The sequence below is a fragment of the Pseudopodoces humilis genome, chromosome 2, assembly GCF_049639895.1.
Source record: "Pseudopodoces humilis isolate 2021_Gansu_Grassland_sample_001 chromosome 2, ASM4963989v1, whole genome shotgun sequence".
In the NCBI taxonomy this organism is placed as follows: Eukaryota; Metazoa; Chordata; class Aves; order Passeriformes; family Paridae; genus Pseudopodoces; species Pseudopodoces humilis.
This window is the reverse complement of record NC_142201.1, coordinates 85172842-85187519: the sequence shown is the minus strand read 5'-3', so window position 1 is coordinate 85187519 and position 14678 is coordinate 85172842. Positions and strand designations below refer to the sequence as shown.

Genomic DNA, 14678 nt, shown 5'->3' with positions numbered 1-14678 from the left:
GACCTATGAAAACAAGCAATAGTACAACAGTTCATGCTGACAAAGTGTTTTGTAGATCACAAGGGAAGGGTCAGTGAGAGCATCCAGAAAACATTCCCAATGGTTAACACCTTTAAAAGCCTCTCTGTTTACATTTCTGGCAGGGCAGACCAGAGTGGCTGAAATGGAGGGATTTCAGAAGCCTCTGAAAGGAGTTAGGGTTTTGTTTTTTTTAAAGAGGCTCAAAGAAAGTGAGAAATGTCCCTAAAATTAACCTGGAATAAATAAAGAGGGAAAGAATTTTTCAAATATCTTAGATAGGACTCAAAGGAGTCTTCATTAGGGATCTTGATGTCATAATCCCATTTAGAAATTGAGCTTCCTCCTTCTCTGAGCACTGAGGTTTCCTGTTCTGTTCCCTTTGAAGGCTTCTCAGAGACGTCTCTACTCCCTTTTTCAATACCTTCTTTTTCTAAAATCAAGTCTACATGATTTCACAGCCAATTTCTACCCTTTGGACTTAGGACAATATTGTTCTGGAGCTCAAAGAGCTTTTTTCCCTTACTGACACATAATCCCCTGTTACAGAGAAGAGTAGGGTGTTCTTTCCCAATTACCACTGCAAAGTCAAACCTCGCAAGGGATTAAAATGAAAGTTGCTCTCTTGTGTTGGCTATGAGACTAGAAGGTGAGGAACCCCTAATGGCTTTCATCATCCCTACTATGGGACACAATTGCCACCTACTGGCTGCCTTCCGGAGGCCCAGACTGGTGGCAAGTTTTGTGTAGATGGTGGCAAATTATTTCTTCTCCCCAACGACCATCCTTGGCTGTGGCACTTTGCTGCTTTGTGCCAAAGCCTTACTGGGTTTAGGCCATGCAGATGAAAACCCATAAGGACTATATGAATGTTGAAATTACTTGTTTTGTTTCCTGAAAAAATATATGCAGTAGTGAGGGAACTTTCACAGCTTTTTCTACCCAGGAAAGAAAGGTGAGATTAATTTCGTAACTTCAGTTGCTAAAAATTAACCTAGAGAAAGTGACTTGAATTCTTTGAAGTCACAGAGTGAAAGTAGCCTTCATCTCACGCCCCTTGGCTAACCCAAGGTGGAGGCCTGTTGGCTCACCTGCTCTGGACACTGACTTTTAGACAGATGAAACAGGGCAAGGAGATCCTTATTCTCTACCTTGAGCTTGGGATGTGGCCAAACCTCCTCCTCCACTACATCTGAGCAACATAACAAAGTTCATGAGTACTTTGATGAGAGGCTTGAGAGAAACAGCTTTTGGAAGGGCAAAAATGAAAGAGCAAGATGCTACAGAGGAGTTTGCTACCCAAGGCCCAGGAGAGCTGGACCAAAGGCCAAAGTTTCAGAGATAGATGAGAAGGAATATGTCAGGACTTTGTGGGCAATACCCATCTGCACAGGACAAGGTTTAAACTGAAGTATGGAGAGATTTGGCTAGGCAGAGAGGGTAGCGAAGAATGCATTGCAGAGAGAAGCTTAGCAGCTGCTGTGGATTGATGAAATCAGGTTAGATAGTCATCTGAAGGAATGGTTTGGATCCAGCTGGTCCTGCTGTGAGATATGGGAATGGTTGTCAGGTTTCTTTCATCTATGGTTTCTCATAGTACGTGCAGTGCAGTAGATGTGTATGCATGTATGCTGGCTCTGGTGATAATTTTGCAAACATGAGCTTCTCTTAAGACTCTGAATCTTAACTGAGAGCATACAAAATATGAATTAAGGTTTGAAACCATGCTGTGCATAAGCAAGGCTGAATATGAACTGATTTAGGTATTTTGGGACTTCTGTTCCCATTTTACTCCCTGCAAGCATCCCTGACTTGAGCATCATCTTTCATCCAGCTTTTAAAAAGCCTTGATTTTTCTGGCCTCCATCCACATCCCATGCAAGCTGCAAAGTCTCTCAGCTACACCTCACTGTCCCCATAACCTTCATGTGCTTCTCCTCCAGACATATACAGGTTCAATACTGGTGGCAGTAAACCCCTACCAGCTCCTACCCATCTACTCACCGGAGCAGATACGCCTCTACACCAACAAAAAGATTGGTGAGATGCCACCACACATCTTCGCCATTGCTGACAACTGCTACTTCAACATGCAGCGCAACAACAAGGACCAGTGTTGTATCATAAGGTGAGTTGCTGAGTTTCCAAGTGGGCCAAATCCTGAAGGCAGGTGCTGAGCAGATGCAACATGCTTGATTTGGAACAGCTTATCAGATAGAATCAGACACTGAATGACTGATTAGATCTTCCATCTACATATTCCTGGTGCAGAGGTGGTCTCTGTTCTCTGTCACTGTTCCTAGCAAAGGTGCTTTATCAATACTTTAGTATTTACCCTTACAACCCAATAGATCTCATGTTTCTTTTTAACCCCCACTTTTAAATTAAAGCTCAATACTCCTACAGACATCAAAACTGCAAACATTGATACTTTCTCACAAGGAAGGGCCAGGGACAGGCTTGGTCATTCAGACTCCTGAACGGTGTCTCCATGCATGCTCTGCTCTGGACCGATCAACCTTGGGTATCAAGAAGTGCCTGGTCACTATTATGGGTATAGTTCCCTCCAGTATCTGTCCCAAATGGTTGTATCAGCCCTCCAACATGATCCTATAAATTCTGAACCCACAATCCTTTTCGTTTGAGGCACCCTTTTCCCCAAGGCATGCCTACCCTAAGTTTCATTGAATAAAAAACTGTAACTCTGGAACATCCCATGTGCAGTATTTCAGATACATGAGTCTGAAAAGGCCATTCAGGAAGGCTTATTTTCCTGGTCTAAAAAAGCATCATGTGGGGCCCATGGGAGAGTTAATGCAGTGTGGCAGTGGCCTGAAAAGTGAAACAGTTTGCCCATGAGGCCAGAGCTGGATACTCAATGTCAGAAAGGTCTGTTTTGGTCACTTATTTTGGCTACCCCATGTATCAGACGCACCATAGACTCACCCAAATATTTCTGCTCAGCCCCTCACAAGATAACTGAGGTTATCTTTCAGTGAAAAGTTTGAGGAGTAACTTTGGTTTTCCTGCCCCATAAGCTTCTCCTCTCCCACCTGCTCCTTGTTAGAAAAAGCCTAGGAGACCTGTGGAAGTCCTTGCTGTTAAAGGGCTGTATTTCACAGTCTACTCAAGACTGGTGATGAAGATGTCCCATGGGAACATGGGACAGCTAGATCCTGGACCACAGGGTCATGGTCTGGTGATCATACCTGGAAAAGCACTGACTGAAAGTACTTCATGACCCTCTTAGTGCTGATTGAATGACAACATTTGCTGGGGATACTGAAACTCAAGCAACAGCTTGGGCCAAACGGAACACAGAGCAAATCTGGATCTTGGCTGGAAGCTGTCTGGTACCATCCCCTACCATTTGTCCCAGAACCGGTCCTTGGGATGGTGGAAACCCATCCTTAGTGGTCTCATCCTGCCTACGCTAACAGCAGAGACACAGAGACAGAAGTTCCTTTGGAGACAGAGGGAGGGACATTGGCAGGGAGGCAGCATGGCTTTCACTAACCTCCACTCCTGTTGTCTTTGCAGTGGAGAATCCGGAGCAGGGAAGACAGAAAGTACAAAACTGATTCTGCAATTCCTGGCAGCAATCAGTGGTCAGCACTCCTGGATTGAGCAGCAGGTCCTGGAGGCAAACCCCATCTTGGAAGGTGAGGCCTCAGATAATAAAGAATTATTTTGCTGGAAAAAATAAAAAACAAATTCAGGAACCATAAAATATAACCAAATGTAAATCACTTATGTCACACTTCGGGTTTCCAAAAAAGTGACAAAACTTTCTTAAGTACACCTGTACTAAACACAGATTCTTGCCATCTGAATTTATTTTTCACAAGACTAATATTCTCTGATTTGAGCTGTTAGAACCTGTTTTCCTCTCATATTTTTGACAACTATTGTTGAAAGCAAAGCATTTCAGCTGACCTGAATTTTTTTTTCAACTGTTTTGTTACTTAAAAACTGGGAAAAAAAGTGGTTTTCTACTTAAAACAGTACTTTTGTTCCCCCAAAAAAATCTGTACAAAACCCTGAATCTTACCTAATTCTGTGTGTAGGGTGTAAAAGTGCTGATTAATACTTTTTTGTGCATCTGATGTTCAATCAAAGCTCTTTTGAAAAATCTCACCACCTCTTCCAGTGCTGGACTGCATGCAGAGCATCAATATCCCCTCAGTGCTGCATTCAGCTAACTAATTATTTGCTTTTTTTTTGGCCATAGGTGCAAAAATCCTATTCTTATTCTTTGATGGTTCCATAAAACATCAGTTTAATAGGACCTCAGCTTCCCAGCACCTTGTGCTGGCTGTATACAATAGCAAATCCCACCTTTTCCTTCCAAGATCAGTGAATGGCAGCAGAATGCAGAAGAAGAAATAGAGGAGTCCAGGAAAGAACCAGATAATGAGACTCAGCTTGTGGCCTTAATAGGTTCATTGGCAAGCTGTTACTGTGATCAACCCCACTATTTTAATTGGATATCTGTAAATTAAATAGGTTATCTGACCCTCTTGACCCAACATGATGCTAGATATGCCTTTCATGCTTGTGCAGAAAAATCACATTTTCCTTAAAGAATAACCTTGGGGTTGTTCTCTAATGATGGAGGTTTGATCAGCCTAGTCTAGTGGGAAGTATCCTTGCCCTTGGCAGAGGGGTTGGAACTAGATGATCTTGAAGGTCCCTTCCAACCCAAACCATTCTATGATTTTTATATCCACTGCTTGGTAAATAACCCTCTAGGAATCAACAGAAATGTGACAAGCAGGCAGGACACTATTGAATATGCATTTAGTCCCTGCTGAGATTCAGGAAAGAGAGGCTCTGTAATTCAAGCACATGCCCATCACCTGCCAGAAATCCTGGAGCAGAAACTGCAGGGTGTGCTGGCTTAGGGCACTCATTCAGACCGAAAAGAGGATGGACATGGGTACCTTTCTCTGCACAGTCTGTTTGCAGGGAGAAGTCTCCTGCTGAAGGTTGGCTAAGTTGTCTGTATTTCCCTTTTGGATGTATTTTCCCTTTACTTTCCTTCTCAGTCCTCAAATCATTCACCAGCATCTCTGTCATTTTCTGCACAGTGTCACCTTTCACACTGCTGCCACTCTTGCTCAACTCTCTTCTATTTCATCAGCTGCTGCCAAAGTCCTGCTGCCCTAGCCCTTCTTCTTGGATAAGGTGACCCCATTCCCAAGCTTTCTCCTCTGTGCTCTCTCTGTATTTCCAAGGACAGTCATCCAATATACATCTTGTTTTCCTCTGGAAACAAGAGGAAAATCACACTGAGAGGAAATTGATCCAGCCAAACTTAAGGGAAGGCTTTGGGGCTGCTTTTAACCCTCTCAGCTTCACTCTTTTGACTTTTTCCTCCCATGACACCATATCCATCATCCTCCCTACATCAGATCCTCTCTAACTCACCGTAATTCTTGCAGCTTTCGGGAACGCGAAGACCATCCGTAATGACAATTCCAGCAGATTTGGGAAGTACATCGATATCCACTTCAACAAAAGGGGAGCCATAGAGGGGGCAAAGATTGAGCAGTACCTGCTGGAGAAGTCCCGGGTGTGCAGGCAGGTAAGGTGATACACCTGCAAGGCGCGGGAGCTGGCGCTCAGGCAGCTAGACTTTGCTGTGCTGTTCTCCTCGCAGAGCTGACACTTTCTCTTCTCCTGCAGGCCCAGGATGAGAGGAATTACCACGTGTTCTACTGCATGCTGAGAGGAATGACCATGGAGCAGAAGAAGAAGCTGGGTCTCGGGAAAGCCACAGACTATAACTACCTAGCGATGGTGAGAGAGCAGTGAAACAGGTTTGGTGGTGAAAGGTTCTTAGCAAGAGAGAAGGAAAAAAGAGGTCCTTCTGCAGCCAAGAGCTGCTTTGCTGGTTGTGACGTTCCTGAGCCTTAGCCACAAGGTTTGATGGATCTCTTTGTCTCACCACCACAAGGCTCATAGTCTTAGTGGAAATCCTTAATCCCTGTGTCTAGACCAGGCTGTTTCCACACTTTCTGTGAAGTAGGACGCAAGCTTGGATGGGATGTTGTATGGTGCCCATGCCACGTGTTTGGAAGTAACCAGGGTGTTAGATAAGACCTGCTGCTCTTGAGGCAGAGGTATAATAGAGTGCTTGTCTGGATGGCAGGCTTTCAGCAGAATATGGGGCTGAGCTGTGTGTGCTCCAGGTGTCTGACAGAACCAGCAATCTCCACCCCACTCCCTATATACCAGTGTTGATATCCAGAGGAGCTGATAGAAGCAGGTGTAATTAAGGCTGGTGGGTCATCAACAAGGCTGGGACCCAGCTTTCTAACTGGATCAGTGGGAGCCTCTAGCTCTCTATCCCCATCTTAGAGAGCTTCTTCTCTTCTGCTGATAGGAGTCAGACACAGGGTACTGGGGGACGACAGAGTAAGTGTAGGTGACAAGGCTGAGCACTGAATCATAGATCATGACAAAGGGCAGAGCCAGATCCACAAGTTCAGCATCCCTTAAACAAAACATTGCTGGGGGAAGCCCTGATAGCTGAAGGTTACACCCCAGTGTTCCCTGGCTTTGCCCCATGCAGTGTGTGCCCTGTTTGCCTCCCCAGGGTAACTGCACGACCTGTGATGGCAGAGATGATAGCAAGGAGTACGCCAATATCCGCTCCGCTATGAAGGTCCTCATGTTCACCGACACCGAGAACTGGGAGATCTCCAAGCTGCTGGCTGCCATCCTGCACATGGGCAACCTGCAGTATGAAGGTAAAAGGACAAAATACAGGGACATGGTCCAGTGCACTGCTGCGCTTTATTCTGCATGCTGACAGGGAGCTAAGCTTAGAGATGGAGGACTGCATCCAGAACATCTGCCATGGTGCCATGCCAGGGACTCAGGTGTTTTTTGTGGCATTTGTAAGGACAAGGAGTAAGGAATAATTCCACCTGCCCACAGCAGGGCTGCCAGGCTGCAGTGTGCTCAATGACATTCATATTTTCTGAGTGTTGTGAGGTTGAATATGGCCACAGGCCATTCAGTAGACTCAGATTTTACAAAGAGAGACTAATGGAGTGTTTGACAGGTGCCTGCCAACTGTGATTGGATACACCTTTGTAAATGTACCAAACTCAGCTGTAAGAAATGACACAGTGATTTAAAAAGCCTCTTTGGAAGAGAGAAGCCTAAAGCACTTAGATGCTAGAAACATTTCTACATTCTTTACTGTCTGGTCTGGCAGAGCAGAGTACAGGTCCTTTGCAGCCAGCAGCAGGACTCCAGCAGATGCGTGAAGTTTTCTCTTCCTTCCGATGGCCAGATTTTGCCAGGACATCACACAGAGGCAATGGAGAACGACCCTTTCCCTCACCCTATCCACTTTCTACAGAGACATGTCCCTTGCTGATGGCTTTCCCTCTGTTTTTCTTTCCCCAGCTCGGACCTATGACAACCTGGATGCCTGCGAGGTTGTTCAGTCAGCATCGCTCATCACCGCAGCAACATTGCTAGAGGTGAGTGGCCCTGCAGTGCTGCTGTTCCCTTTCTGATTCGATCCCAGGTTTTTAGCATTGTGGCAAAGCTTCATCTGAGCCAGCCTCTCCTTGCACCACCAGCTCTAGGAGGCTGAAGAGGTGTGGGTGAGCCATATTGTGTCCTGCATTGGGAGCATGAAGGTGAATGTCTCCATCTGGGCTGAGTAGCCAGAGGAGGCTACAAAGATCCTCAGAGGGCTGGAGCATCGCTTCTATAGAGACAGGATGAGAGATTTGGGCTGTTTCAGTCTGGAGAAGAGAAGTCTCTGAGGACAGCTTAGAGCCTGTTTCAGTACCTAGAGGGGCTATAAGTGAGCTGGAGGAGGGACTTTTGACAAGGGCATGGAATGATAGGACAAGGGGGAATGACTTCAAACTGAAAGAGGACAGGTTTAAATTAGATATTAAGAAATTCATCACTGAGGGTGGTGAGGCACTGGAGCAGGTGGCCCAGGGATTTTGCATCTGCTCCACTTGTGGGAATGTTCTAGGCCAGGTGTGATGGGACTTTGAGAAACCCGGTCTAGCAGAAACTCTTCCTGTTGGGGAGTTGAAACTATATGATCTTTAAAGATGCCTTCAACCCAAATTGTCCTATGATTACATGATCAGAATATCTGAATTCCCCTTCATACCAGCAGATAGAAACAGACCCTCTGGTGGCACATCAGAGGGCACTGGTGGCATGTCCTAGAAAGGGCATACAAAATACCTCAGTCCCTGAGGCAGGGTGTTCCCTCACTGATATAAAGTCTGTAATGGTACTTGAGACCAACGTCATATACACCCTGTGTATCTGAAGTGAGGTGAGATGGCTCTCACTTAAACCATCCATGCAGTGACTGGAGCATTCTTCAGTGGCCTTCTCAAGAGCTAACAGGGATCCCTCAGGGCATCTCATCTCCATAGGCACTGCTGGTCCCAGAGTGTGATCCACAGCTCTCTGCCCACTTAGGGAGTGGACATTTCCCTGAAGAAGTGTAACAAGGGGTCAAGGTGATGCAAAGCTTTAACCCATGCTGGTAGCATACAGCTTTGCAGGTTTTGCTTTGCTTTCTCATCCTGTCTTCCCACACCTCATTAACATCTCATGCTAAGTCACAAGAACACCTTCCAGATTAAAATACAGTAGAAAAATGTTAGTTTTTCTCTCTGAAAATGCCTGTGTCTTCATTTGAGGTACCTCCCCTGTACAGCAGCTGTGTTTGGTGTTGTCTCTGTCAGGTTGAGCCTCAGGACGTGATGAACTGCCTTACCAGCCGGACTATAATCACAAGGGGTGAGACTGTCTCCACCCCTCTCAGCATGGAACAAGCGCTGGATGTGAGAGATGCTTTTGTAAAGGTAAGTCTTAGGGCATTTCCTTATGCCTTCTGTTGAAAAGCTGAAGAAATCTGCCCCTTCTGAGACTGGAGCATCCACTTCACAGGGAAAGGGTCTCGCTTGGTGCCCGTATGAGCTCAGATCAGCGAATGCCCTTGAAACCATGTTCTAATCGGGATGTACAAAGAGTTGAGATGGAAGGAGTCTAGGTAACCTGCTCTGCAAGGGATTTGCAGTCTGGGCTGGAGATTGTCTGTACTCAAGGGGACCTGCAGAAGGACCCAGCATTCTGAAATTACTGTACCTCAGCTGCAGGAAAGATCCTCCACTGCTGTAAATCACTGCAACTCTACCAACACCTCTAGCACCCACACCTGAATTTTAGGATTTGGGAGCATAAGCAGCAGTAAATACAGCTGAGCAACACAGGGCCAGGGATAGAGCAGTCCAGAAAGCATCAGAGCACTTAGAGCATCTTGAGGCTTTGGAGTGATGAAGGTTGATGGGCTGGGTGTGCATCACTGCTGTGCTGTTTGCAGCCCCATGTAAAATTGCGAGACAAGCATTATTGGCATGCTTTGGCCAAGTTGAGTCCTCATTTTATCTGTGGGGAATTGGTAGATCAAGCTGGTTTGATAGCTAACTAGCCTGCAAATCCTAGCAGTGTCTTCTCTAGTGGTGAGGGGCCTTTGAATTGGGCTCCCCTCTTGGTCACACTGGTGTAGCTTATAAAATAAAAGATAGTAACAGTTTAAAACATGAAGTTCTGGAATTACTGAAGCAGCAACATCTGTGTCATTAGGTCATCAGACTGTTCAGCCAGTGCTGCAGTGTTTCAGTGAGCACCTTGTTCAAGTGAGCAAGATGTTCTTGCAGCATAACATGGCTCTGCTCTGCTGATCTAGAGAGAAATGTGTGGAAATCAAGGAAGGGACTATCTGGCTTCACAGCAAGCCCATAGATCCAAAATTTATCACTATGCAAATTTGGGTTTTTTCTCTCAGTTGTCTTTTAGCTAGGCTTTCAGGTCTGTTTTCCTTGACCTACATAATGGTTCTTGAAGCTTTAAACCATGCCAAGGCACAAACATTGGTGAGCACGTCCTCAGGGACTGTCTGGTTGCTGGCCATGCTCTAGGAGATCCCATGCCATCAAGGCTGAAGTGGTGACACAGCCTAGCAGGACAAACTGCTGAACTGTCTCAGTGAGCTCCGTCTTTGGGATGTTGCAGGGAATTTATGGGCGACTTTTTGTGTGGATCGTGGAGAAGATCAATGCTGCAATTTACAGACCTCCTTCCCAGGAACTCAAAAGTATCAGGAGATCCATTGGCCTTCTTGACATCTTTGGCTTTGAGAACTTCACTGTGAACAGGTATGGAGCCTGCAAAAGGAGAACCAGGTCTTAATCCTCCTTCACAAGCCCAAGCTCAAGGTCTTGCAGTCCTTTCACCTCTCCTGAAGTGAACTGGACTGGGTTGGACCAAGCTTTTTTCTATATGAGAAATTATCAGAGCTAATCAATTGCAGCAGACAGTGGAGTCCCTAAACTGATTTAGACCACACACATAACATTGTTTTGTGAGAAAATCTGATATTCTGAACCAATAAGGCAATTCTAAGCCAAGAGCAGCCTTACTGAGTGGTTGACAAGGTCTGAGAGTATTGCTCCAAGCATGAAGAGAAATGTAGAGAAATTAACCAGGGTGGATCTAAAGTGGCCTTTTCTTGACCTTCCCTCCACAGTTTTGAGCAGCTTTGCATTAACTTTGCGAATGAAAACCTGCAACAGTTCTTTGTGCGCCACGTCTTCAAGCTAGAGCAAGAGGAGTACAACCTGGAGAACATCAACTGGCAGCACATCGAGTTCACTGATAACCAGGATGCCTTGGACATGATTGCCATCAAGCCTATGAACATCATCTCCCTCATTGACGAGGAGAGCAAGTTCCCCAAGGTATGTTTTGGGCTCAGCCTTGCTGCCAGTGACTCTCCTGATTTTATCCCCTTTGCACTCACATGCTGGCACCCTGTGAGAGATCTGCTCAGCCCCAAGCACACATTCACCTGTGGCCTGCCTATTTATAGTTTTTATTGTTCTCTTAAATTTTCTTCCATCAGTGTCACAGCCATACTATAACAAGAGTTTCTGATGGGAAAATATGCCTGCAAGAGGCTCAAAAACATCTACTGGCAAAGTTTAAGAGAAAATAAATAAATAAATAAATATACTCTTTTTGGACCATTATTTTGAATACAGCACTACATACCAGTAATATTTAATACATTTCCTAAATTTCTGCTCTTGACATATCTTCTCCAACATATCACTTCTCAGCTTAAATGCACATCATTACCAAGACAGGAAAGAAATGTGCTATTGACTGGAAAATTATTTCAATGGGAATAGCCTTGGTTAAATGTCAGATCTTTTCATACATGTACAGGGTACAGATGCCACCATGTTACACAAGCTGAACTCCCAGCACAAGCTTAACACCAACTATATTCCTCCGAAGAATAACTACGAAACCCAGTTTGGCATTAACCATTTTGCTGGAATTGTTTACTACGAAACAAAAGGTATGGGGCAGCTCCTAGGGCACTGCAGGGGGAGAGGGGATGTTCATGGGCAGAGAAGCTGCTGCTGTGAAGAGCAGGGCAGGATGGTAGTCCACAGTAGTGTCAATGTATTCCTTTTCTGGTTGCAATGACTTGACCCTCCAACTGTGCCCACGGGCTGCAGGGTTTGGTGCTGTTTCATTTGTGTGTGCCTGTGACAGCATGGCAGTGCTTTGCACCACTGCATCTTTAATCCAGTGAAAGATGTGCCTCCATCTTCCTTCTCATGGTCCTTCTCTGTCTGCCTGCTCATTACTCCCATTACCTCACAAGAGCATCCATTAATCCAAAAACCCAGAAGCTGCTTGCAGCTCACGTGCTGACCATATTGCACTGTGTCATCTTTGTGTTGTCCCATTATTTCTCTAGGTTTCTTGGAGAAAAACAGGGACACGCTGCATGGAGACATCATTCAGCTGGTGCATTCCTCAAAAAACAAATTCATCAAGCAGATCTTCCAAGCAGATGTGGCAATGGTAATGCAGGCGGGAGAAGATCTTTATTCACGAGGAGGGGTGTTTCTGGAAGGGGTGGAAGATTTGCAGTCATATTGCTGTCATGATCTTTGGGGTGTTTCAAACCTGTTAGTGAGAGTCAGCCATCAGGAAGTGTTAATGCCGTATCATGGGTGCATCCACACTCACGCCCCCAGTTCACTGCATTTGGTTCATCAGATATTATTATTTCACTTTGATTGCCCCTCTGAATTGCTTAGGGATTGGAACAATCAGGTTTGTGATTGTAGAAATCTGAGAGAAAAGTAACTGTGCCTTCCAGTTAGGTCATCCAGATGTGTGTATAATAGAATGAGAAGTAAACTAACAAGAGGGCAGTTTTAGATTAGGTGTTAGGAAGAAATTCTTACCTGTGAGAGTGGTGAGATACAGGCACAGGTTTCCCAGAGAAGCTGTGGATGCCCCATCCCTGGAAGTGTTCAAGTGTTCAAGCAATCTGGTCTACTGAGAGGTGTCCCTACCTATGGCAGGAGGGTTGGAACAACATGACCTTAAAGGTGCCTTCAAACCCAAACCTTTCTATGAGTCCAGGTAAAAGCTAAATACTTTTCGACCTGAGTAGAACAAAATGACAATCTCTTTTGTCCTTAAGCACTGTAGCAGGACTTGAAGTGAACAGTTGTGTTTTACTGTTACAACAGCAGAGAGAGGAAACACCAGTTATGAAAGCTGAACTTCAAAATCCTACTCCTCCAGGACGTTTTGTGCTTACTCCATGCTCAGTGTGAGAGAAGACTGTGTACCTTGAAGTTTCAGAGAAAGGCAGAGTTATTGCTTTAACCCTTTCCACCTCATGTGAGCATTTATTACTGGAATACCAGCTTAAATGCTGAATTAGTGACCATTTCACCTTTAATAACACAAATGCATGATATTTTCTTCAGGAAGTTGAACATCTAAATCTCTCTACTTAGCCCTGCTCCCAAAATTAAAGTAGAAAGTGTTTTAAAATATCAGTCTTGCAGAATCTGAAGGTCTATACAGATCACTCACTATGGCCAAATCCCCCAATCTTTCCCAAGGCAAAAACCATGGGACTGCAGAGGGTGTGGGGATAACATTTTTCAAAACAAACAATTTTTTTGGCAGAGGCCCATTTGCAAATGCCAGCCAATGCCACTGATGGACAAAGGGACTTAGGGACTTTCAGGAGTGCCAAGTTGTAAGTGCTGAATTCCTTTACTTTCCAAGGGAAAGAAATATTTTCATTCCCAAGACGTTTCTTCGAATGTGCTATGTGCTGTTTTGCAAGCTCTGTTCATAACCTTTAACCATTCAGTTTTGCTCCTGCTGAAATTAATGATCATTATCCTTTTGACTTCATTAGGAATAAGAGAACATTTATCAATTACTAATTAAGCTACCAATTGGCATGACCCTCTTGTTGGGTTCAGAGCTATCCTCAGAAGTGGATACTCCTGTTGAAGTGGACACTAACTCCCTTAGCATCAGTGCTGCTGCTTACTTTGCTTTTTATTGCTTGTTCCTCGCTGCTTTTTATTTTTGGTGTAAGCTTTGCAGTTGACCTTGGAAGTGATTTCTTTCTTCTTTGGGCAGAGCAGAGATGCACTCTGGGGCATCAGTGGAAGGGTTTACACAGTCACACAAGCTTTCTCACATGGATCCCTACCAAAGCATCTTTAAAAGATGCTGGAAGTATGTAATAGCAAAGTTGAGATGTCTGCCTGGATGTTGTCTAGGATCTGAGAACTGAAACCTTTGAAAGCATCAGAATCCTTTTTTTTTTTTTGTAACATAAACCATTCAGGATTTTTTATAGTTTCACTAGACATCTTCAAAATCTGTCCCAAGTGGTAGTCTCTGCGCTTTGATACTTTAATGATGTCTGGTTTTCTTTTTGGAATGAGAGATTTTTAGCTTGACATCATGGAACTGTAAGAAGAGCCAACACTGTGTAGCAGCTCCCCTAGTCATGCACAGTGTCACTGAGAACCTGGAGAACACTAATTCCCTGAACACCACCACGGAACAGTTCTCAGACAAGCAAGATCCAGCATGGGGCTGAGATGCTTTTGCCATTGCTCTCCTCCAATGTTCAGTAATGTTTTCAGCCCCTTTCTTAGGACATGTGCCCCAAAACAAGGAGCAAGTGAGCCTGGGTCATGGAAACTGACTGCATATAGCAAAAAACTGTGTTGAAGTGTCCTTGGAATGTCATGGAACTGTGCATGCCTTCCCCAAGCTTCAGTGAGGCAATCTGTGGAAGAACTTTCCAGAGACACTCAGGCTTGGTCAATCAAATACAACATCTTCTCTTAAAAAGAAACAAGTGACTGCTCTGCTAGGGGCTAAATCAAATCATGAGGCATTTTTCTCAGCACCTTCCAAACTTTGGTCCTCAGGAGATTATTGATGAGTTTGTAGGATTTTGTGAGTCAGTTAAAAGTCCACATCTGCTTTACATTGTCTTTTAAATGGGGTCCTTATATTCCAGAAACTTGAGAAAGCCACAGATCAGAAAGATTTGAAAACCGGTTGAGATTGTATATTTGAACATTGTAATAACTGTTTGGTCCCTGAAAGACCTAATATTTGTACACAGTGAAACCTGTGTGGTGAACTGGGTATTTCTGGAACAAATGGGGCTGGAAAGTCTCATTTATTCACGGTCATCACAGAGAAGGTTTATCTGCATGTGTTTGCTGAACAGGAACATTGCT

At 44.7% G+C, this 14678-nt stretch overlaps 1 protein-coding gene across 6 annotated transcripts in view; it reads left to right on the top strand.

Annotated features, from left to right (window-relative positions):
* The window catches only part of MYO7A (myosin VIIA), a 101426-nt gene that overhangs the window by 44501 nt on the left and 42247 nt on the right, over positions 1 to 14678 (top strand). For all 6 annotated transcript variants that reach the window (XM_088051943.1, XM_014259765.2, XM_088051942.1 and 3 more), the window contains 11 exons: positions 1962 to 2146; positions 3559 to 3680; positions 5463 to 5605; positions 5707 to 5820; positions 6620 to 6773; positions 7441 to 7517; positions 8763 to 8882; positions 10093 to 10235; positions 10607 to 10817; positions 11308 to 11443; positions 11852 to 11958. In XM_088051943.1, coding sequence (XP_087908069.1) covers positions 1962 to 2146; positions 3559 to 3680; positions 5463 to 5605; positions 5707 to 5820; positions 6620 to 6773; positions 7441 to 7517; positions 8763 to 8882; positions 10093 to 10235; positions 10607 to 10817; positions 11308 to 11443; positions 11852 to 11958 — 1512 coding nt within the window. The remainder of the gene's footprint in view (positions 1 to 1961; positions 2147 to 3558; positions 3681 to 5462; positions 5606 to 5706; positions 5821 to 6619; positions 6774 to 7440; positions 7518 to 8762; positions 8883 to 10092; positions 10236 to 10606; positions 10818 to 11307; positions 11444 to 11851; positions 11959 to 14678) is intronic.